The sequence below is a fragment of the Carassius auratus genome, chromosome 12 (assembly GCF_003368295.1).
Source record: "Carassius auratus strain Wakin chromosome 12, ASM336829v1, whole genome shotgun sequence".
Taxonomy (NCBI): Eukaryota; Metazoa; Chordata; class Actinopteri; order Cypriniformes; family Cyprinidae; genus Carassius; species Carassius auratus.
This window is the reverse complement of record NC_039254.1, coordinates 4,426,078-4,451,247: the sequence shown is the minus strand read 5'-3', so window position 1 is coordinate 4,451,247 and position 25,170 is coordinate 4,426,078. Positions and strand designations below refer to the sequence as shown.

General features: G+C 37.5%; 1 protein-coding gene across 1 annotated transcript in view; it reads left to right on the top strand.

Annotated features, from left to right (window-relative positions):
- The window catches only part of LOC113111553 (protein kinase C epsilon type-like), a 56,773-nt gene that overhangs the window by 2,100 nt on the left and 29,503 nt on the right, over positions 1-25,170 (top strand). Inside the window, exons 2-3 of the mRNA XM_026276377.1 lie at positions 9,111-9,174; positions 24,506-24,671. Of these exons, the coding sequence (XP_026132162.1) occupies positions 9,111-9,174; positions 24,506-24,671 (230 nt within the window). The remainder of the gene's footprint in view (positions 1-9,110; positions 9,175-24,505; positions 24,672-25,170) is intronic.

Below are 25,170 nucleotides of genomic sequence, written 5' to 3'. Positions count from 1 at the left end.
CTTGTTAATAGTTTTGAAATTGAAAAAGTCCATTCAGAGTCCATTCAATTTGAATGTTTTTTTTTTTAGACTTTGCAGATAGACAGAATGACATATAATTAGATAATTCTTGAATTGCCATTACTGTTTGACTTCTGTAAAATATCAATTCAGTTCTAATTCCAATTTATGAATTAAAAGGATGTCAGTTTTATAATTCTGAATTTTGCACAAACCAGCTTGTAATGTGATATTTCATTTGTTGGAGCATTATTGTTTCTATTAGAAAATACATGGTGTAATTAGAATAGACAACTGGTATAATGAGCCTTAGGATGTAACATTTTTCATAACAAGTTTTTAGTGTCATCTCAAATGAATGCATAGAAGTGAGGTACAGTGTATCTGAAAAAGATGCCAAATGTTTAAGAAGACAGTTGTTTCTAGGCACATCATTTGAGCAGCAAAAGCTGGAGCCAGATGTCTCCCAAGAAACCCACGCACTTCATGGAGTGGATACACATCCAATGAGCTTCATCCGTACATTCACTCCCACTGTTATCCACACAGGTGGAGCTTTATTCCGCTTGGAACAAGGAAGCATACTTACTAATTTAGAAAGCCTCCTCTACTTCAACAAACACAAACAGAACCACAGAAAAACAGTTGCAGCAGTGTTACAAAACTGTTTATTGGAAAAAGTAACCAAGCAGGACCTCAGACCCTAGCGAAGACGCTGTTGTGTCATGTTTGTGTCATGTTTGTTGCTTTACCACTTCTCTGTTGGGTTTCTGGCCTGTAATTGTTCCCCAACCGCATGTTGTGGTCCGTTGCAACAAAGTTTTCAGAAATTGCACCACTTTTGGGCACTCAGATCTTCTCCTAATGCTAAGCCAATGGTAAGTTGGGTTTGAACGTCATGTTAGTTGTCTGTGTAGCCTTTAGCGGAAGAGGTAATTGGAGCCTGGTCTTTTGGCTGGTTCTCAGACACTACTGAGACACAGCCACGCGTCTTTGTTGTGTGAGGCAGGAATGGACTGAATAATTTACAAGCCTTCCATCAGCCTCTTCATGGAATGTCTGATCTGGCACAGATCATCCATGACACCCTTAGCTCAAGTTAGCAACAATCCCATTGTAACCAGCGAAAGTGGTCCTTATCTATAGGGATGTCTCTGCCTTCAGTTACCAGCCTTTTACTGAGGAGGTCATCTGTAAAGAGTCAGAGAAAGAGGGGAGGACTTCTGCTGATCTTGCGGCCTCTTGCTCTCATCTTTTTCGGGTTCATTCAGTCTTCTTCCTCGTATTGTCCTCCTCCTGCTTTTCCCCTGCTTCCTTCACCTTCTCTGTACTGGGTTTCCTTCCCTTCCATTTTGTTGTCCGAACTCTCCTTGTTAAATTCGCAGATATTTATGGTCCTGACATTACATCCAGTCCATTACAAACCAGCTCCAAATGCTTAAAACACATTTCACTAGGAGTGGTGGTTAGCAACAGATAATGAGCTTTAAAGGCCTGCATTTTCCTTAATGTCTTTCCACTGCATTACAGCTTACATTACAGTTATCGATTGCACTTAGCATTTTACAGGTTTATGCCCAGCAGCTCTCTTTTCCATTGTCTCCACTTAAACATTGGTGTTAGCTATACAGTACTTCCTGGTTACTGGACATTGACATCATCTGCCCTCACTTCTCCCTGGCCATTTGCGCAAATAGGCCATCAGGCTGAGGCTGAAACACCAGCTCCTCCCTCTCTTTGGCATACCGTTGCCACAGGAACTCATATCAACCCATATTTGCCCAGCTAAAGCACATCAGAGCTGGGTGTTGATTGAGTTCCTTCACCCATCAGGGATTTATTAGGAATCCCGTATCTGTGCTTCTAGGCTTAGGTGGCGACATGTCGGCTTGAACAGACAAAAAAACCTTCTCATCATGCCTTTGGTGTTGGTTTTGTGTTTTTCTGTGTTTTTCATCACTTCTCAAATCTCGGGATTTGAGGGGGAAGGGTGAATTGTGGGTAAGCAGGATCAGTTCATCCAGCAGCAATAATTAATTTAATGAAATGACTCAATGAGAGAATGTGTATTTAATCGTGTCTCTCCTCATTTGTTCATCGTGTGTAGTTTGGTTTGTGTGTGTGTGTGTGCTTTGCAGATTTGTGTCTGTGACCGCCGGTTGTCTAGTGAGCTCTCGCCTGAGGCACATTGAGAATGCTTACAGTGAAAGGGAACAATACAGGTGACATATGAGATACTCTGGCAAATATGCCTGATCTGTACCGCTATCTACATGACCCAGTTACACACACACTCACAAACACTTGTACTCTCACCTCCACAGCATAATACACCACATATGTGAATATCTTCTCTTTATAGCTAGTGCTTATGGGTTTTAAGCTGAATTGTTGTTGTAGATTCAAGGGCATGTTCATGAAGTACGAAAATAAATTATGGAAAACATGATTGTGATTGATTTCATATTATTTGAAAACTCTGAAGCCTTTTTTCTGGGTTCCAATGTTGGCATAGATAATCATTTAAGGTCCTTCAATGCCGTTCAAAAGTCAACAGTATTAATATACATATTTTTTTAAGAAATGAATACTTTTATTCACCAAGGATGCATTCAATTGACCAAAAGTGTCTGTAAATACAATTAATATTATTTAACAAGATTTCGGTTTCAATTAAATGCTTTTCTTTTAAACCTTATATTCATTGAAGGACATGGTTACATTTTAAAGTGTATTAAAATAGAAGTTATTTTAAACTGCAATAATATTTCACAGTATTACTGTTTTCGGTAATTATGATCAAATAAATTCATCATATCTGAGCATAAGAAGCTTCTGTCAAAAAATATTTAAAAATCATATAAAATTCTTAGACATAATGTACATTTTAAAATGTTTTTCTAACAAATTTTAGGCCTTGTAACAGCAAATTATGCTAGTTAATGTTACTTATGAAACAGATTATACATTTCTACTGAGAAAATCACACTTTTTAGTATTCCTAGGTTGGCTGAGAGTCTGGAAAGGGCATCTCTGAGTGTGTAAAAGCTTAATCTAGTGATGGTAGGGAAGGCGAGCAAGGGTGGTATGGATGGGGTTTGAATGTGTGCAGATTCATGAATTCTTTTTCTGAAGAAATGCTCATATGGCCCACAGTGGGGCCAGAATTTCCTATCATCACCATCATGATATCTGCAGTCTTCTTCTCTGCAGGAGCCGGCAACAGACTTGAATCCTCTCAGCACCCTATTCACACTCTGTGTGTTCACACGTGTGTGTGCACTCATTTTATGCCGAGATTAAATCAAAGTAATTCACACCTCATGATGTCTGAGACACAAAGACTAGTCTGTTCCTGTGCCCACAGTTACATGAGCGTTTTATCTCCAGATGGCTGTTTTCGTTTTGTCTGGTCTCTTTTTATGCTATTTACTAAATTAAAGCCATGAAGGCCTCTCAGGACCTAGTATTTATTCAAACTGAATTCCAATCAGACCTTCAAAGGCTCCCATTATTAGTCTGTATCATGAATTATGCACAATTAGCCCCAGTGAGGTGTCTTATTAGTAATTCATGGAGCTCTGAAGGTTTCACTCAGAGCCTGTGCTTTCACGGAGCTGAAATGTTTCGTATGGCCACGTTTGTGTGTGATTTTGAGTGTGAATGGGAGCCGTGCATGCCGCCATGCTGAGACTCTGCTGTTGACAGATGGACGTAGGAGGACCATTGCTGAGCTCAAACTGTCTTCGAGAGAGAAAGAGAAAGTAAGAAATGGATGAGGAGAGTATGAAGGAGAAGAGGGTGTAATTGAGGAGTAGAAGGGAAGAAAAAGTGTTCTTCAATGTTTAATCATAGCTTTAGATTCATTTAGAAATCAGTGGCATATGTGTTTAAAACTTCTCGGACCTACTTTTGATTTCCCAAGTGCAGGGACGGTCTTCAGTCGCAGTATTTCTTTCTCTTCACACATCCCTAAAGAGAAGTCTCAGTTCCCTATCTTTAGTCAAATCAACAGTCCTAATAGGACTAATGGGTTAATGTACTTGAACACACTTTCACTCTTTTAATTTTTTATTTTTAAAGAAACAGGCCACCTTTTTTGTACAGTCTGGGATTGGCGCATCACCTTTTATATTTAGTCCTGAGACAAGTATCCATAAATTGCAACCACCTCCATATATAACATTACGTTAAGTTGGCAATCTATCATGAGCTGTCTTCTCAGTGTATCATATAACAAATTCAACTTAATGTAATATTAAAGGGATGAAAATTCTGTCATTATTTAATTCACTCTCATGTAATACCAAAACCGAATGTTTTCTGTGAAACACAACAAGATGATATTCTGAAAAATGTCATATACATTATTTTCCCATATAAAAGTTAGTGACTTTCCAGTGTCTTATATTGAATGGGCAAAACATTTTTTGTTCTGCTGAACAAAGAAAGTCACATGGGTTTGAAACAACATGAGGGTTAGTAAAGGCCTGTTCACAATAAAGGACAATAACTACAACGATAATGCTAACTGTAAAGTTTTAATAATCATTCTTCTAATTCTATGAGAATAAGAAAGTCCACACCACAACTGTAACAATAATGTTGGAATCGCTTTCAGAATTATTATTTTTTTCCAGCTGATGAATGTTAAAAACATTGAGAGCCAATCGGAATCCATCATGCTTTAAAGAGCTCATAAATTTAAAGCCACAGACGACATAATGGCAACATGCAGTAACAATAAACAGAACGTTATTGTGCATTGGTCTGGACACTAATATAGTTCTCATTACGGTTATCTTAATAGTTGGCATTTTAGGCATGAATGTGCCTTAAAGAAATAGTTCTCCCAAAAAAGAATTTACTCGGTCTCATGTCATTCCAAACCTGTATGAGTTTCTTATTTTATGTTGAACATACTAAAGATGACAATGGGGACCAACAACTGTTTGATTCTTCAAAATATCTTCCCTTTGTGTTCATCATAAGAAAGCAGTTCATACAGGTCTGGAACGACGTGAGGGTGAGTAAATTATGACAAAATTGTCATTTTTGGGTGAACTATTCCTTTACATGATGGCTGTTGTTCCAAAAACCTCAGCTTGTTTTTAAACCGTTGAGCAGCACAAAGCATTTTTCCATGGAGACGCATGTTTGGGAGAGCGTGAGCAGCATGTGTTTTCTGTGGCTTGCGGGTATCTGTTTGCACAGCGGTGATTAGAACAGAGAGAGGGCGAGCAAGAGACTTTTAGGGCCAATGGAGGGGGACATGTTCAGGCACTGAAGGACAGTAACCAGAGCAAGCGTTTGTTTTCCTTCTGTTGTACTTGATAGCCTTACCGCATACACACCACAATGTCTGCTGCGCATGCGTGAAACTAGTCCCGAGGTGTTTTTTTGTGGATGTATGAAGTCAGTTCGCCTCAGGTTCTCATAAGTGTCCTTGCAGAGTAACCACAGGTGTAGGTCATCACATTAACGATTCAACATTTGCCACTTACTTACATCCCAGTTGTAGAAACTGTCCAAATACTTTTGTTGTAACCCTGAACAGTATATTTGTTGTTTTGGAATTTTCAACCTTTAAAAACATCTGGTTGTGCATGGAAAAGTATATAAAGGTCTGTGCTTTTTTCCAATACTCTGATGATTCTCCTAAAATTCCTAAATTAGAAACAAATGAGAGAACTGAAAAACATTCAGTAAGGGAATTGTAACCCAATCCAGGCTAAAGTCTCCAAAATAGATAACAATAGATAACAAGCATCAAAGTTTTATATTAACGATTAATGTCACTATGATTTCAATCTTTGACATGGCCTTGCTCAGTCAATAATAAAGATATCAAGGTCACATTTTATCAGAATCTTCTTTAGCTTATGAAGTATAAATCACACACACAAAAAAGACTTAAGCTGGGTTTTCACAGCCAGGGTCACATTTGATCTATATTTAGAATTTGAGAAATGTTTGTGTTCATATTGGTCTATTGAAGACTTTGGCAAATCTGAGCACATTTTGAGGTATACTGAGATCTGAAAGTCTAGAGGTGACACATGCAAGATTTCTATGTTTTTTTAGAGAATCTGTGAGGCAGAAGTTTCTATCTGTTCTCCATGCCATTTTATTTCTGTCTAGGAGAAACAGTTGAGATATTAAAGAGATCTCATATGTGATATGTCTTTTCTAAGGGGAGGGACAGTGAGGCAGTGAGCCTCTTGAGCTGTGGGTGTATGGACAATGTTGAGCTGCAGGGTGTTGCATAAGAGGAGCTGATTATGTCCCACAGCTTATCTCTGGGTTTTATCCTCCCTTTCTCCCCTTTCTCTCTCTGTTTTTCTCTTTTGCTCTCCCGTTATGTCCTTATGATATCCATATGATGCCTTTAGTTTGACCTCAGTAGCATCTACTGTTATAATTGATTTTGTGCATGTAGTGCTACAGTGTCTGCCCAGGATTTTCAGGAGTTCAGTATTCAGTAAATCATTTTAGGCCATGAACCAAATCAAGCAGCTCTGACAGGGTCCACATCATTATTGTGACTTTCGTAAAAGTTTGAGATTGTGTAATTCTGAAGCCATGAAGTACACATAAACACCGAACTGAGCTCTCCATCGTGTCCTCCTGCACCCGAATGGACAAACTAAATTCGCAGTTTAAACATGCAAACAGAAAAAGATGTGAAAGAGCCCAATTCAGCACTTGTGCACAGTGTTCTGTATGCACAGGGCGCATGCAGAGAGACGTGTCTCAAAGTGCTTGAACATAGAAATTGCCTCTTCTTGCCCTTGTACCACTAAATACATGGGTGTACATTCCATCTAACAGTTGGGTGGACAATAAACATAAAATTGGACACAAATAATACAGCTAAAATTTTACTTGTAAGGATATGTTTGTATACACAGAGGAAAGCCTTACTAGTAATAGTGCAGCAGGAGGCCGTGCCAAATTAGACAACCTTAAGCTGACAGAGGTCATGTCCACTGGTAGACATTATTACTATCTGTCACAGTGTTGCATGTCTGCGGTTTTCCTGTGGAATTGGGCTACTTCATCACTATTGTCACAGGGTGTTTTTTATGTCTGTGGGTTGAAGCAACCCCGATAATGTATATTTTAGCCCCCGGAGCGCGATTTGTTTTTTTGTTTTTTTTACCAAGGGACCCCCTCAAATCACGATTAGTTTGGGTTAGCTTTGAGTAACAAATTGGCAGATTTTGTTATGAAAACCTGGCAACCCTTTTCTGCAAGCAGGTAATGTTATTATTGCCTACATAGCTGACTCATCGGAAAATACATTGGCATCATCTGTATTAAAGAAAAATAAATCACTTCATCCTATGTTTAGGTGAATAAAAAATCCTTGAGAGCCTTACTTACTGGAGATTCACAATTATTGACTTATTCTGATGACGTCTATCATTCTTTTCTGGACCTTGACAGTGTAACTTACTTGGCAGTCTATGGGACAGTCACAAGCCTCCCGGTTTTCATCCAAAATATTTTAAATTATGTTCCAAAGACGAACATGGGGTTAAGTGATTAATGACAAAAATGTTATTTTTGGGTGGAGTATTCCTTTAAACATATATATAATTCCACCATAACAAGGACACCTTAAAACTTGTGTGTGTGTGTGTGTGTGCTAATGACTATAACTAGACTGCTGTCTGCAGGCTGTCCTTGAGCCCATATGATGACAGCAGCTTTGAAAAAGAGCTTTTGGAGTCGGCGACGGCTGGACAGGTTCACAAACTCGCATACAAGATTAGCGAAGCAACCTCGCCAACATTGTTTAGCAAAGCATGATGCTGGTTTCCTGGAGAGTGTCATCAGGGAGACTAGAGCACACGGCTCCATCCTTGCACATTCACACACACACACACACACACACACACACACGCAGTGGCCTTTCCTTCCTCTGCTAAATTTAGTGACAGCTGCACCTCTGAGACAAACACACTCAAGGAGGCTGCTGTTGAATGGAATCTCATGACATCACAGGAAGAGAGGGGGTGGGGGGAGGGGCCTCGTGGCTGAATAACAGACATGTCATCACCCCGTTAGCATTTCAGATGACATCATCAGCAGTTCTGCAGTCGCAGCTTTCATCTCAAAGCCACTTTTGGTTATAATTTCATCAGATGACCGCAGGTCTGATATGTTAAGTGCAGTTTGGAGAGTGCGACATGCTTGATTTATAAAAGTGCAGCAAAACTTGATTATTTCATCAGGAGTGGAAGGGATAAATCACTTTTTTCCCCTTCCAGCTGAGAGAGCAGGTTAAACTCGGGGGAGAGCGTCAGAAAGGCAAATCCCACAGCACAAACGGTGACTAAAATCGGGGATAGCAAAGTCATTTCTGATGCAGAGCGCATCAGATGAGCTTGTGCCGTTCCCCGTGTCCTAATTCCTGTCTTCAGGAAGAGGCTAAGACTGGGAGTGCTGATCTAGCACCAAGTCCGCCGTGTCCCTGATGATCTAGATCGCTGTGAAGAGAAAAATAAAACAGGCCTCCTATTTTGAGATGTTCTATGAATGCAGCTCGATATCTCTCTCTTCGACACCTCCATCCACCTCCACATATGCACCGCGGGGCCTGTGTTCTCACTCTCTCTCTGCATAATAAGATTAAGCAGTGGTTTCCTGACATTGTGGATCTGGTGCCTCTCCCAGCTCCTCTCCCCCACGCCGAGCTGATGGCGAGTGGGCGTTGAATCTCGGCTAAGCAGCGGGCCCGCGTGGGGTCTGCGTGGGTCGTTCGGGGATGTGCTGCTCTGGCAGGAAATTGTTTAAAACGGAATTATAAAACCAGAGCAGTTTCCCTGCCAACTCTCTGCCACCCTCCATCCTTAGAGACAACAAAAAGAGGCAGAGAGCAGGAAGTTAGTTAGGGGCCCGTCCCTGTAGAGGGAGATTCACAGAGGGAATCTATTACTGGGATCGTGAACTCTGACAGCAGCTGATAAACTGAAGATGATTGAGATGTTTTCGGAGTGCCTTTATAAAGTCAGTGAATCATGTGCTTCTGGATGACTTTGTCTCCCTTTTGTGCTGAGATGCTCTCCTCTGATTGGTTTCTTCTCTCTGTTTCCTCTCTATAGATCGACTTGGAGCCAGAGGGCAAAGTGTTTGTCATCATCGATCTGACGGGATCCTCCAGTGAAGGTGAGTCCACAGCAAATTAACACAAGAAACAAACTGCTACGAAGACAGCTATAGTTGGGTTGACTTCAGTTGTTATATATTTTTTTACATTCAAAAGCTTGGGGTCATTAAGATTTTTTACTAACTAATGCTTTTATTCAGCAAGAATGCAATGAATTGTTCAAAAGACGTTTACAGTATATTGTCACTAAAGATTTCTATTTCAAATAAATGCAGTTATTTTTAATCTTTCTATTCAATGAAAATCGGATCTAAAATATTGCTTTTTACACAAAAATGTTAAGTAGCGTAAATGTTTTAGAATGAATAAAAAATACCACTGTACTGTATCAAATAAATGCAGCCTTATGAGCATAAGAGACTCAAAACATTAAAAAAACGTTTAGTATAGGGACCAATAGTAGCTTATTAGCATGCCTATTATTAACATATTGTCTGTTTATTAGTACTTATAAATATAATATAATATAATACATATTCTGCATGACCATATCCTACATTCCTAATCCTAACCCAAACCCTAAACTTAATATATACCTTACTAACTACCAATAAGCAGCTAATTTGAGTTTATTGAGGCACAAATCACAGTTAATGGTTTGTAAATTGCGAGAATTGGACCTTAAAATAAAGTCTGGCCAAAAAAGTCTCACCAATTCCGAATGTTGGTGGCATCTGTGTTTATGTAAACCAAATGTTCAAACATTTCATTTGTTAAACCAAATGTTATTTTTCATCTGCCATTTTAATCAGTCCAAATCTCTGAAAAATGATCAACAGAAAAACTGTCACTAAAACAAACAAAAATAAATACAAATGTAACACTGGTTTTGTGTGATCAATGACAATGGAATAGTAATGATCAGAGGACTGGGTTGTCTGTCCTGATGGTGGGTGTTTGATAGATTCATGAAATCCTCTTGGTTTTGTGATACATCATTAGTGCATTAGAAAAAGCCTGCACCAAGATTCTTGTGTGTGTGGAAAACAGCAGTGTCCATTAGGGAAATCCCACACTTTAACGCTTCTTTGTGTGTGAGTGTGTGCGCGCGCGGGGGCTGAAGCTGTTCTTTCCTGGGTTTGTGTCGAGCATATGTTCTGAGAGCCCACTCACAGACCTGAAGCTGCTGCTGGGAGATACCTGTCTTCAGTTGAGGTAAACTAATGATGCAGACTCAGCAGCAATGCCGGAATTTTGATTCAGAAATAGCTTTGTTTAATCCCCCACTCATAACTGACTGCATGCATTAGTGGAGATGATCATGACAGATAATGTTCACTGAATAACAATTAAAAATTCAGACAATAGAGACATAACTGTCTTTCTGATTTAAAGAGACCGTTTTCCCAAAAAGGAAAATTCTGTTATCATTTACTTACGCCATCATGTGTTTTAGGAGGAGTCTTAACTTTTATAAAGATTATCTCTTTGAGTTTGAGACTTTAGTCTCTGCAACTTTAGGGATCTTATCTATTCGTGAACAGCTTGTAACACTCCAAAAAGAAAGGAAAACTTGAAATCACATCATATGACCCCTTTAAAAGTCAGGACTACAGTCACCACATGGAACATTTTCCCATTTATACACTTTTAAAAATAAAGGCTCTTTATCTATGGTTCATCTATGGTTCCATGAAGAACGTTTAAGATCATTAACTCTTCCCATTGTACAGAAGGTTCTTTACAGTGGAAAAAGGTTGATCAGATTGTTAAAAGATTTGTCAGACCGATTATCAACTGTTCACTGAAAAGGTTCTTTGTGGAACCCACAATGGTTCTTTTTTGCCATGACTGCAGAACACCCTTTTTGAAACCTTTTTAAGAGTGTATCTGTGTATGTAAGAGTGGAGTGTTCTGCTTAAGCAGTCCTTTTAAACACAAAGTTATTGTATGGTTTCATGTGGACTATATTGTCATTTTTGGATATTTACTTTTATGAAGAGAAGTATTAACAAAAAGTAATTCCGCCCAATTTGGATTGAAACAAATGTGAGTAAATGATGACCCAACATTATTTTTAGGTTTTACTAACCCTATTAAAGCATGTGTCCTTTTCATTTTACATAGTATTGGTGTTTTGACACACTAGGCTAATTCATCAATGAGCTGTGATAATAGGCCTGTAAATGTGTACGTTAACACACAACTGCAAGGGGCAACATGCAACTACACTGCGCCCACTCAAAGCCACATCAACATACAGTCGCAACAGACAATAAAACACACATAACAAGCACTGTGTCTAAATAATAGTTGTGTTGTCTGGATGTTGCATTAATCACAGGCCTCTTTTCAGAGGTGTCAGTAAACTGAGGATGAGCTCGGCTGGAGATCACTTAATTCTAGCATCTCCATGCAAACAGTCAGTTAGTGCTAATGTGTGTCTTTGCTCTGGGCATAAATGAGAGCTCAGCATCCCTCCAGTTTATATCCAGCGGCCTACGATGTGAACATTCTCAAGAACTCCCAGTAAGCACATTTTTAGGTCATGACTAGGGTTGGGAACTGAGAACTGATTCAAAAAAAAAAAAAAAAAAAAAAAAAAAAAATATATATATATATATATATATATATATATATATATATATATATATATATATATATATATATATATATATATATATATATATATAAATCAGCATATTAGAATGATTTCTGAATGATCATGTTACACTGAAGCCTGGAGTAATGGGCGATGAAAATTCAGCACTGCATCCCAGAAATAAATTCTATTTTACAGTATATTAAAATAGATCGCTCAACCAGTGAAGTTTTACTCTACAGAAATTGACTCTTGTAAACTGATCCATTCATCAAATCAAAAACAGACAACCAGTGAAATCCGATCACCAAGCTAATGACTCTAATGAGCCGATTCTTTTAATAAACCAAAAACAAACAGCTTGACCAGTAAAGTTGGATTCTCAAGTGTATTTTTGATTCTTTTTAGTGAATCACAGATCATTCTGAATCAGTTAATTTCTCAACCAATCTGAGTCTTATAGTTTTTATGTCTGACATGATCCAGGAATTGTTGCTATAATGTTATTGAAGTGCTTGAGACCTAAATCAGTGTATTTTGATGTGTAGTTAAAGAGTAACTTTAAGAGTTAAACTGTAACAGAACATTAAGGAATGGTAATATTTTAGAGGAATATGTTTTTTTTTAAACAATAAGACCAAGAATGACAACTGTATTACTGTCCACACCAACACACAATAACCTTCTGTTTATTATTAGCATGCAGTTTCATCATTTGCCGCTTTAAATGCTTGAGCTCTTTAAAGGGGAGGGGGGCTGGGGTGAAATGCTCGTTTTCACTCAATATCCTGTTAATCTTGAGTACCTATAGAGTAGTACTGCATCCTTCATAACTCCAAAAAGTCTTTAGTTTTATTATATTCATAAGCAGAGGTGTAGTGGTAAAAAAAGAGGTGGGTAAACTATAAATTCTGGGTGACCACATCGTGGTAACGTTAAGGTGATCCACTGCCTACCGGTGTATGTGTATTCTGATGACATCGCTATAGGCTATCATTTGAGATTACTACCAAGGGTATCACTGGTTATTCCCTCATATAGGTCACACAATCACTATTCAATTCATACATTAATCTAAGTTCTTGTTAAAGAGACTCAAGAAGGAATAATAAGTTTGAAATCTATAAAGTTTACTAAATGACAAAACAGAGAGAACTTTTTTTTTTAAAGAGGAATAGAGAGAGAGACTTATATCCAGGGGTTCCAATGCAACGCTCTTGTATGCAATGATTAGGGATTTGGGATTATTTTCATAGTCGATTAATCTGTTGAATATGGAATAATGAAATGGTCCTTAAATGTCTCGTTTTGTCCACAACTCAAAGATATTCAGTTGACTGTCACAGAGAGGAGAAGACACTAGAACATATTCACATTTAACAAGCTGGAATCAAATATTTTTATTTTTACTTTTGTCTTTCATATATTTTATCAATGACACAGACTGCAATGACACAGACAGCTTCATTGCAGAAGGACATCCTTCTGGTCACGTGGTTCACGTGAGATGATTGACAGCTTTACAAAGTAATGATATTGCACTGATGGCATAGCTGACGCGAATTAATAAGAAGAGAGTAATCACTAGCTCTGTTAGCTGTTTTAGCTCTTCAGATCGCATAAATCAGTGTAAAATGAATAGAAATGTTATTCTGTATGACGAAATATTTTACAAACATGTCATAAAATTATTATCTATTCAAATGTGTGCACCATTGGATTATAGCCCTGGCGGATCGTGGATATTGTATGTATACGTAAAAAAATAAAGACGGAGATGAGATGAATGACTGCTGTATGAGTGATGATTTCTATTCAAAATATCGAACGTTATTATTATTATTACTATTATTATTATTAATTGCCGGATATCCATTTTTGAATCTTGATGCAGTCTGTTGCATGTGGTTCATTTTGAATGAATCTTTAATATGACTCAGGACTGTTGAGCGCACATGCGCATTACACAACATATGGGTTCTGAATCGACAGGTGAGGTCCTAGTCTTTTATTCTTCATGTCAGTCCCATAGAGACGGCAAGAGAAAAGATAAGTTCATTTTGCTGAACGAGACTCAAAGATCTGAGTCAGTAAAATGATCCGAACTTCCCACTAACTGGCAACACCGCAAGCAATTGGTCAACACTGACAAGTTGCAGCACAATATGAAACACTGCGTCTTTAACAACAAACAACCTATGAAACTAATAATGAACAATATGAAACTAAAACGACATAAGCTACATTTAAAATGTCATAGGATCTGTATAGGCTATTTAGAGGTGGATAAACTCAATTTAGAGGTGGATAAACGCACTTTGGAGGTGGGTAAACGCTATTTCCGAATTTTGGGAGGTGCGTAAACGGCGTTTACGTGCGTTTAGCCTCCACTACATCCCTGTTCATAAGAGAAAAATAGTCTGTACCGATTTTTCCCGGAAAAACACGACCGGCTGGAGGCGTGACGTGTGGGCGGAGCTAAAGAATCACGAGCGCCAGAAAGCTTTTGCGTTGAGAGCGTTTGGAAGCTGTGACTTTACCGTGAGGAAAAACAAACCATGGCTAACAGTCAGATTAAGCTTATATTTATGATCCAGAATCAGATCCAGAGGCTGAAATTTAACAAGAGCAGCATCAGCAACAACGTCTCTATGTGGTATGTACTGAAACTGTATATATTTGCTTAGAGGTTTTGGAAAATGAATAAGTTCCACTTTGTCGTCTTTTTTTTTTTTTTTTTTAAGCTGTACATGTGGAAAGTGCAGTTTGATGACAACATCGCATGTTGTTTACTTGATGTGCTTACGCACTGATAGCTAAGTTAACAACACAGAGATATTTGAAGCAGTTTTACTCACCGCCTGCGGTTCCAACACACGATCGTGACCCTTTTTCGTTGGGACTGCATTATCCTTAAGAAATAAAAGATGTGCAAATCCGGCGTCAAACTGGGCCTTGTTTGTAAAAAAAGCATCTTCGAAATGCAGGGAACAAACAAAAACACTTGCACAACTCCATTGATGCTCTGTAAAAATAAACTCCATCCACTGGTCCCTTAATGCTGTTTTTTTTTTTTTGGTAATCTGTGCAGGGTTGTCTTGCCCTGGCAACCAAAAACACACTTCTTTTGTGACTTTTCGCGAAGCTCTCGCTCTCATCAGTGAATGTCTGTAGTGCTCTCATTGCTCTGCTCTACGGGAGCGCGCGCTCTTCCGGCAGACGTGCCCTCAGGACCCATATGAGGAAATTCCACTCCATCTAATGTCACACAGAGCCATACTCGAAAAAATAATTCCGAAACTTGTGACAAACCGGAAGGAGTATTTTTGGAACAGAAACAGAAACTTTGTCCATGTTTAGCATGGGAATCCAACTCTTTAACAGTGTAAAAAACTCACCCCCCTTTAAAGCAGGATTGATTAGCTAATTCTCATTGACTGTCATTGTTTTTATTGTAAATTTTTTTTTTTAAATGATTCCGTGAGTAATGTGTCTCTGTGCTGTGAGTTAGTAGTTGAGGTGTGGATAGTTAATGTTGTAGGGGTACATCAAACTTAAAGTTCTTAGTCGAAGCCAAAGGCAAAAAATTTTTTTAAAACTGGGCCAAAGGCTGGATACAGAACATAGTTTTTTGCATTTTTCCCATATGTATTTTTCCCTTTTTTTTTTTATAAACCATTGGATAACATTAAATAGCCAAAATGTTGCTTAAAAAAATAAACAAATAAAAATAAAAATCAATAACAAAACAACAATTTAGAAAATTTACTTAACACTGAATTTCTTTTTTACATTTTAGAAGACATTAAACCAATAAAGCACAGTTTAATTTAAAATCAATTATTATGAATTGTATTATATTATTATATATTAAAATATTATTATAATATTAATTATAATTAGTTATTATACTAACTCAAAAGTTAACAAAATAAAAATGTCTGGCCTTTTTTGTGGCCCCCTTCTTGCATCTTGTACTTTTTACTTACAAATAAATGCAGCCTTGCTGAGTGGAAGAGGCTTCTTTTAAAACAGTAGAAAATATTACAGATCCCAATTTGGTCTCGTGCTTTGAACCCTGGTGCCGTGAGATCATACGGCGTTGTTTGATGCAATTTGTGCATGTATTAGAAAACACAATGTTCTGCAATTTGCTTAATTAACGCCATTTCGCAATTTCAATAATCATACAGTAACCAGCAACAACCACCCCTTCCTCTTCTCATCGATGACAAGCAATGCAGTCTCTCGCTAGTCAGTGCTTGTAATGATTTTTGCCTATTTCTCAGACATTTTTAAACCCTTCTACATTGCCGACTTGTATGCAGGATTAGTGCGTACCTCTATTTGATATTGTCATGTAATTTTTTTGCTATTTTCAGCCATAATTCTGGTTGCCAAACATTGGTGCATCCTTAGGAAGAATGGGCCTTAACGCAAATAGTTAAATTTCTTACAATTCCCATCCCAAGTCATGACCTTTTATCTTTGCTTCAATGGCGGCCATACCACCAATAGCAGGCGAGAGCAGTTTTTGGTACCTAGAAGTGGGAGAGTGTTGTCATGTTTCCACAAACAGATCCAATCAATGAGTCTTAACACACACAAGACACAGGGAAGAGCCTCTTTTTAGATATGAAGGGCAGTTGAGTTATTTTCAGTGGCACCTCAAGCTACGCAGCCCAGAATAGCTCAGGCACTGCGGAGTCCTTGCTTTCTGTAAAATTACCCACGTTCCTACCTTCCTGACCCAACGTCCCACTAGGCTCTTCTGTGAGTTAAGCCCAATTCAGAGTGCAAATTTTCATTGCTGATGATATCAGAGGCTTCTGAACCGAGCTGCGCTGGTCACAGATGTTTCAGTTGGATAAATGAAATATATTTCAGTCTATTCCACTGTCTGAGTGTGTTTATATATACATAAATCTTGAGATATTGAAAAGTGGGAGCAATAAAGTATCCTGGCTCCCACCAGCTTTGAGTAAATTTGTCCCTATTGCCGTTATAAGCTCACTGTTCAGATGAGAGGTGACAGACGCAGTGCTACTGTCTTCACACTTCTCTGTTTATAGTGATCCTCTCATCAGCCAAATGTATTCCTCCTTCCTCAGGCTTCTGACTCATTCCACTATTCAATACATTTAACCATATTAAAGGATAACCAACACAGGTTGAAAACAGGAATAAGCAGGAAGTGTGTGTGTGTGTGTGTGTCTACAGAGTGAAAACGTTGTTTGTCGGGTGCAGCATGTCAGTTGTCCAGGATTTACTGTCTCAAAATAGCAGGTGGGACTGAGCCATGGATTAACAGACAGACACACATTCACACTCAAAACAATGGCGACAAGTGATGGTGTAGATGATATATATATATATATATATATATATATATATATATATATATATATATATATATATATATTTCTATTTTAGTATACTGTAAAATAGAATTTTTTTCTGGTATGCAGTGCTGAATTTTCATCGGCCATTACCAGGCTTCAGTGTAACATGATCATTCAGAAATCATTCTAATATGCTGATTTATTATCTGTGTTTAAACTGTTGTGCTGCTTAATATTTTTTTGGTACCACTTTTTTTATTTTGAATCTTTGATTAAATAGTTAAAAATAATAGCATTTATTCAAAATAGAAATCTATTTTAACAATATGAGTCTTTACTATGACTTTTGATCCACATCAGACATCCTTGCTGAATAAGTGTCAATTTATTTGAAAAAATAAAATAATAATAATAAAAAATATACATACATATGTGTGTGTGTGTGTATGTGTTTATATATATATATATATATATATATATATAAATGTATATATATATATGTGTATGTATATATATATATATATATATATATATATATATATATATATATATATATATATATAGTAACACAACATGTAAATTTTGAATGAACACTGTTGTTTTTAAATGTTTTAATTATTAAAGAATCCTGAAAAATGTATCACAGGTCCCAAAAAATATCAAGCAGCGCAACTGTTTCCAACATTGATTATAAATCACCATTGAACATAAAAAAATCTTACTGACCAAACTTTTGAATGGCACTGTATCATAACTCATAAATTATTATGTGTATTCAGCAGAGTTGTATCTCAGTACATTTTCAATTTCTTGAGCATCAATCCATCATAAACCGGGTTCACATGACAGGGCTGCTGAATAATTGTTTTAAAATATATTTAAAAAGAAAATATTTATTTTAAATTGTGATAACATTTCGCAATATTACTATTTTTACTGGATTTGTTTTTTGTTAAATGCATCTTTTGTGAGCATAAGAGACTTAAAGAAGTTAGTGAGTGATTGATGACCGGGGTAATCTAAATATCTAAATAAATATAGGAGAAATTACCCAAATATCCAATACTGAGCAATGTATACAATATTAACTGACTGATGAAATCTTTGATAACCGATATCCACCATATATTATTTTTTATATTAATATATTATTATGCTGTATACTCTGTCTTAAACTCGATCTAGTCTAAGGTATTTAAAATAAAAAGAAAAGAAAACAAATTCAAGGCTGGAAATGCTTTATAACACTTCCTGAAGACACACATTACAGTAAAACACAGTCACAGCAAAGACCAAATATTGCTACAGCTGTCTCGAACGAACCCCTTTAACCCCATTCCTGTCCATCTTCTTTCTGATTGGCTGCCCCCATCCACTTCCTGTTAATCCTACACTTCAACTTTCTCCCAGGGTTCATGTGTTCACCGCTCAGTGAGTGTTAGCCTTTTGCTGCTTATCATGCAAATGTATGCAGGGCTGCTAGGAGATTTGGTATCGGCTATTTTTAGATTTTAGATTTTCTCTCTCTCTTTTCCTTAATGAGTTTCTGGATCTGAAGCCGCAGTGTGCTAAATGTTCTCTGTCTATTCCATCTTCCTCTAGGTTTTCTCTTTCTCTCGTCAGCTTACCTAGTCCTCCCTCTTTCCTAAAATCCAAATCTGTATGTTGAGCAGGGGATCTTCTGCGGCCGTTGCGTGTGTTTGTTCAGCGGGGCGGCCAAGGCACCGAGATGGTTTAGATTGCAGGGGTTGCCATGGAAACCAGCCTGTGTGCTCACACTTATAGATGGATGGAGTGGGTGAGAGTTCTGAGAGCAGGAGAAAAGGAAAGAGAGATGCAGAAAAGGGTGAAAGAGTGGACAAGGTCAATCTGAACAATGACATTGCCGTTGTGAATAGTGTTCGGGTTAGTTAGCCATAGCCTCATGCAGATCTTTAGCATTTAAATCTGGCATTATGAAAACACACTGATTTGAAGTATTATGTGCGATAATATCTGTATTCTCAATATTGGTGTTGGAGCTCTTAAAGATTCTTAACGTATTTCCCCTCATGCGATTAAGGACCCTCAAAGAAATAATCTGCTCTCGTTTTGTAATTTAGAAAGCAAGAGCGATTGAGAGTCATGTGACAGATGGCTAGTTAGATAACATCTCAGATCACTACGCTACTGTGGCTCCATAACACGACTGTGATATCACCTGCCAAGCTTGGCAGAGACATGACAGCTTGACAACATGCTTGTGACTCAACTACATGACATGGACTCCTTTCTTTCTTTCTTTCTTTGAAAGTAACTGTTCAAAATTTAGGGTTGGTAGGATTTTCTTACAATCGGATGAATTATTATATTACAAAAATATTTTACAGTATATTTATTTTTTGCTTTTTGATATACTTTTAAATATAATTTATTCCTATGAAGGCAAAGCTGATTTTTTTTAGCAGTCTTTACTCCAGTCTTTATAAATCATTCCTATACGCTGATTTGGGAGATTTTTTATTTTTTTACTATTATTATCATTATTTTAAACCGTTCATTCATCTAAATTATGTATTATATTTGTAAATATAGTTCTTTGTTTAATAGACAGCTTAAAAGGACATTTCTTATGTGAAACCGAGATTTTATTACATTATAAATGTCTTCCACTTCAGATCAATTTAATGCATCTTTACTGTATAAAAGTGTAAAAAAACATTTGATCTGTAGTGTGTACTGTACTGCTTATTTAATTTGATAATGTGATGATTGTGTGTGTTGCAGTTAATAGGTCATGAGAATTACACATGACTTAAGTTCGAAGCATTTGTAAGTGTATTTATTTTGCCGTCTGTTTCCACAGGCTACGCTTTTCACACAGCAGAAGAGTAGCTGCGCATACAGTTGCAACACTGAGCCTATTTGAGCTGTCTGTTGTGCACTGAACTAAACAGAAACAATTGAAAATAGACTTAACCTATTTATGGGTTAAACAATTTCTTTTTTCTATATATATTTCATGAAGCAACATAAAGTACTGGAGCAAAATAGTCATACTTTATGGAAGATTATATGCACAAGCACAAACATTGCTTTCTCTTCACTTAATCCAGATGTCCAGATGATTTCATAACATGTTATAGCTTTTGCAATTTTTGCTGATTAATTACATATATACGTAATTTGTTTAATGCAAATTAGATTTCACAACAATTAATTTGTAATAACTCTGAATGGCCAAGATCTCACTTTTTGTATAGAAACATTTTTCCCTCAGAAATTTATATTTGCAAATGAAAAGGAACACATTGAATTAAGCATGTAGTTTTGAAGTACAATTATTATTATTATTGTTTTTACAGTGTATGATTTAAGGCAGTTATTAGTGCATGTTACCTAATAGCCGTCCTAAATAGCTTGAATCTCTAACAGTCCTGTTGAAAAGACCAGCATACGTTGCATTTTGGATGCTGGTATTAACCAGCAAATTTATCTTGGTTTCAACAAAAAAGACCCAATTTTAAGAGGCTTCGGTGGTCCACCAGCTAGGCTCCAAACCATCACGAACCAGATTGTGCCAACATGTCCATCCAACATCTCCATCTCTAAACTCTTAAACTTTACCTGGGTTGATGAAGTTGAAGGTTCTGTGGCTCATCTGTCACTCACTGCTCAATCTGAAGTTATGGAACCGACTGTCATTGAGTTCTAAGCTGATCTGCAATCTCTCTCTATCCCTCTCTTTTTCTGATTGATGCCATTTTAATTGGTCCCATGCTATGCTCTGGCTGGATTGGAGAGTGCTTATGGGTGGCGTGTCTGGGGCTGAAGTTGCATTGGTGTGGGAGGAGGCTGCCCCGAGCTCCTCTTGGCTGTCTGACTGTGGGCGAACACAGCCATTCGGCTCAAACTCTCATCAGCTCAGCCTTCCATAAGCCAATCAGGAGAACAGTGGATGGAATATACACAAAAAAAGAACAACTGTGAGAGGCGTAGAAGGATGACCATAGACACAGTCACTAGGGAATGTGTTCATGCATTCTCACCTGCTGCATGTCAACAGACTTGAATGAGATAGATAATGATTGTAAAGGTGTGAGTATGTGTACTGTACTCCTTTCCTTTTTTCTTTCTATCTTTCTTAATATTTCTTCATATTCTTTCTTTCTTTTTCTTTCTTTCTTTCTTTCTTTCTTTCTTTACATTCAGCAATTATTGTAAACAGACTGTCAGCAATTACTGAATAGGGCAAGTGTAATTATAATGATTATCAATTAAATAAATTTTCATTAGTGCTGACAAATGATTAATCGCGATAAATGACATCCAAAATAAAAGTTTGTGTACATAATATACTGTATGTGTGTTCTGTGTATATTTATTATGTTTATTTAAATACCTACACATTCGGTATATGTTTTGATAATATTGTAAATGTATATATTTCTGTTCATACAATTTATATCATAAAAATGTTTTATAGAGTTTATATATGACCATATTTTTCTTAAATATATACCATACATGCATATGTGTGTACTTCTATATACATAATAAATATACAGAGTACATACTTGTATATTATGTAAACAAGAACTTTTATCTTGGAAGCAACCTATCATTTTACAGCACTAATTATCATTTATATTTTCTGTTTTAATTTTAATCCTAGTTTTTTTAGTAATTTAATGTGTTTTCGTCATTTTTATCATCATATTTAGTCTTTTATTAGTTCTTAGAAGTACTTCAACTGATTTTTATATCTGCTTTATTTTTAATCGTTTTAGTTGTTCAATTTAAAGGGATAGTTCACCCAAAAATGAAAATTCTTTCATTAATTTTTTATCCTTGTGTCATTCCAAACCCGTATGACATTTATTCATTTTTGGAACACAAATGAAGATTCTGAAAAAGATTAAATAAACCGAAAAACAAACTAGATCCAGCAATCTACATACAGGGTTTAGCCAGAGTGGACAGCATACACAAGCAGCAACGAGGCTTCAATGTGTCACACTGCCTTAAAACTCTTATGTCAATATGTTTGTAACTTTCAAAACTCTAATTTTTCCACACTGGAAATTCCCGAAAAGAACATATGTGTTCCACAAAAACACAGGCAGAAACATCGTACAGGAGAAACAGAGTTTAAGTTAGCATATTGCTAAGCTAACAACATGATGCTTTAATAAGTAAAGACTGTAATATTGAATAAATAGTTCATTTGGTTAGAATATTCAACTATAAAACAAGAAAATAGGTTAAAATAGTTGAATCTGTTACTTTGTCTACAATTTTGGCTGAACTTTTACCACAGAGCTTGTCGCTGTCTATTTTAGGTTTGCGTTCTCTGTGAAAGATACTTTGCGCGCAATGTTGTCTTACCTCACTTTACTGACTGTATGTTGGGTCTATGATGCCTTAAAGTGCGGTCTAGTTTGTCAGCACACTAGATTTTGAAACAAAGCTATCGCTTTCCCCCCTGCCTCATGTTCATTTCAAAATAAATATGGCGACTTGGTCTTACCAGATCTATAAAATGAATGCAAATAGTATGAACTCCACTGGTATCATGTCTTCCCCTGTCAGTGTGTTTATGTGTGGTACTCTAAGATGAACTGTGCTGTGCTTGGAGGTATAGGTGTTCTGGTTAAGCCCTGCTTTTTGAGCAGATGGATCATGTATTATGTAAGCACATCTATCCTACTAATGGCCCTTTTAGCTGCCGTGCTGTTCTCCTGAGCAGCTGCCCGCTCCAGAAGACCGTACGCTCTGATATCAGACAACACACGCACACACACAACTTGCCCCATGAGCACCCTGACATGAGACAGAACGCAGATATACACACACGCACACACACTCAACAAACGTCCCTCAGGAACCTTGCAATGGTAATTGTACCGAGTCTAGTGGCTCTATGGGGGCTGCGTGCTGCCCCGCGGGGATTCGTAGCTGTAATCACACCTCTGCAGCAGCTCCCTTTACAGACAGCATTAAAATAACGCAGCCCACACATACGCTGCTGTACTGAAAGACATGAAGTGTTGGAGGAGTTGGATGGCAAGTTTACTGGAACAAAACCAGAGGGAGAAAGTTGTTAGACTCTCTACTCTCCTCCAAGGAAACCTCTCTCTCATTCCCCCACATTACAAAGTAAAATTAAAAACCAAATATGGTGATTCATACTCCAAATTTGTGCTCTGCATTTAACCCATCCAAAGTGCACACACACAGCAGTGAACACACACTAGTGGGCAGAAATTTATGCTGCGGCACCCAGGGATCAGTTGGTGGTTTAGTGCCTTGTTCAAGGGCACCTCAGTCGTGGTATTGCTAGCCCGAGACTCAAACCCACAACCTTAGGGTTAGGAGTCAAGCTCTCTTACCACTAGGCCACGGCTTCCCCAACATTAACCACCCTGGATTAGAACCCACAACCTCAGATGTTCTGAACCAGCAGCTTAGCAGAGTGCACCATTAAGTCAATGCCACAACATACATAGTGATGTGAATGCAATTTCACAGTTCATTGTGTGATGAAGGCACACTGTCCCCCCTAAAGGCATCACCTGACTGCTGGAATGCATGGAGCCATGACGGTGGGTCACATGGTTGATCAGGTGGTCCTTGGCCGCCAATTTCTCTCATGATCAACACACAAATACACAATTACTGCAGCCCTCAAAGGGGGAACGTGAGGGGAAAAGTTTCTTGAGAATCAATGAAGTGTTTGTTCACTGTCTCTGCTGGCTGGGTTGACGTTAGATCATGAGGCTTCTTGAGGAACAACCAGCTGTTTGGAGTTCGGTGACTGACCAGTTCTACTGTACCAGAGTGTGTGGATGTGTGTTCACTTTAGAAAGTGTTTGTATTTTAGTTATTTTTAGTCAATACTGTAAATGAGGAGAAGTGCAAAAAGAATGATTGTTTTCAAACAGCTCCAACATGCCACCTCGCCTCGCCTTGCCCCAAACTCACACCATTGTTTAAACTGATGTTATGTCAAGCTGGTGAAATACCAAAAATAGCATAGACAGCGATGATTTGTTGTTAAGTAACATCTCTTCTTATTATCAATGTTTAAAACTATTTTGCTGCTTAATATTGCTTAATGCTTCTATAATGCACAATGATATTTTGCCATATATTTATCAGGGTTTTTTGATTTATAGGAAAAAAAGCACTTATTGATGACATTTATCTTGAATTTTTTTAAAATGTTTTTTATAAACGTACTGACACCAAACTTTTAACTTTATCCATAGGCAACATACAAACTGACTAATATTCTAATAAAAAATAAATACAAAGATATAAATAAATACATGGACACAATACATGCATATATACATACATGCATACATGTATAAATAAATAGTTTTATTTAAAATATATGCAAATTGAATATTTTATGTAGTAACTTTCAACTATCTCATTTTTCCATGTCATTTTACTTGGCAGCTGCATCATCCAATGAAAATGAGGAGAGAGTGTTCCGCGAGCGGATGCGTCCACGCAAACGTCAGGGAGCTGTCCGGAGGCGCGTCCATCAGGTCAACGGTCACAAGTTCATGGCCACCTACCTGAGACAGCCCACCTACTGCTCCCACTGCAGAGATTTCATCTGGTAGGACCTCAGTGCCCCTCGCCTGTCACCCTTTATCTCATTCACTACAGCTACGTCTATCCATGACTACCTTTATTATAAGATCCCTTTCAGAAATCTAAAAGCTTTTATGTAATTTTCCAAGATGATGCGTAATGACACCTGATGCTTATCACAAGCAACCCTTTACTGCTTATTTCCAACAAATGAGTTTTTTTAATGAATATTAATATTGAAAGCAAATTAGATCGACTGTGTGCTTATGTGGAGGAGGGCCTAAAAGGGATGCATTCATATATTAGACAGATGTTTATTTTTATCTCTGGAAACAGTTCCTCCCTGTAGAGTAAGGTCTAACTATTTGCATACCTGTTGAATAGTGCATCTGTGTGGCTCCACACAATGCTGCTTGTTGGTGCTGACACAATCAGCTATAGATGCAGTGTCTGTGTTGTAACACAACCTCTGCTGGTCAGAAACAGAATTGCACAACATTACTGTATGCTGTCTAACACATTTA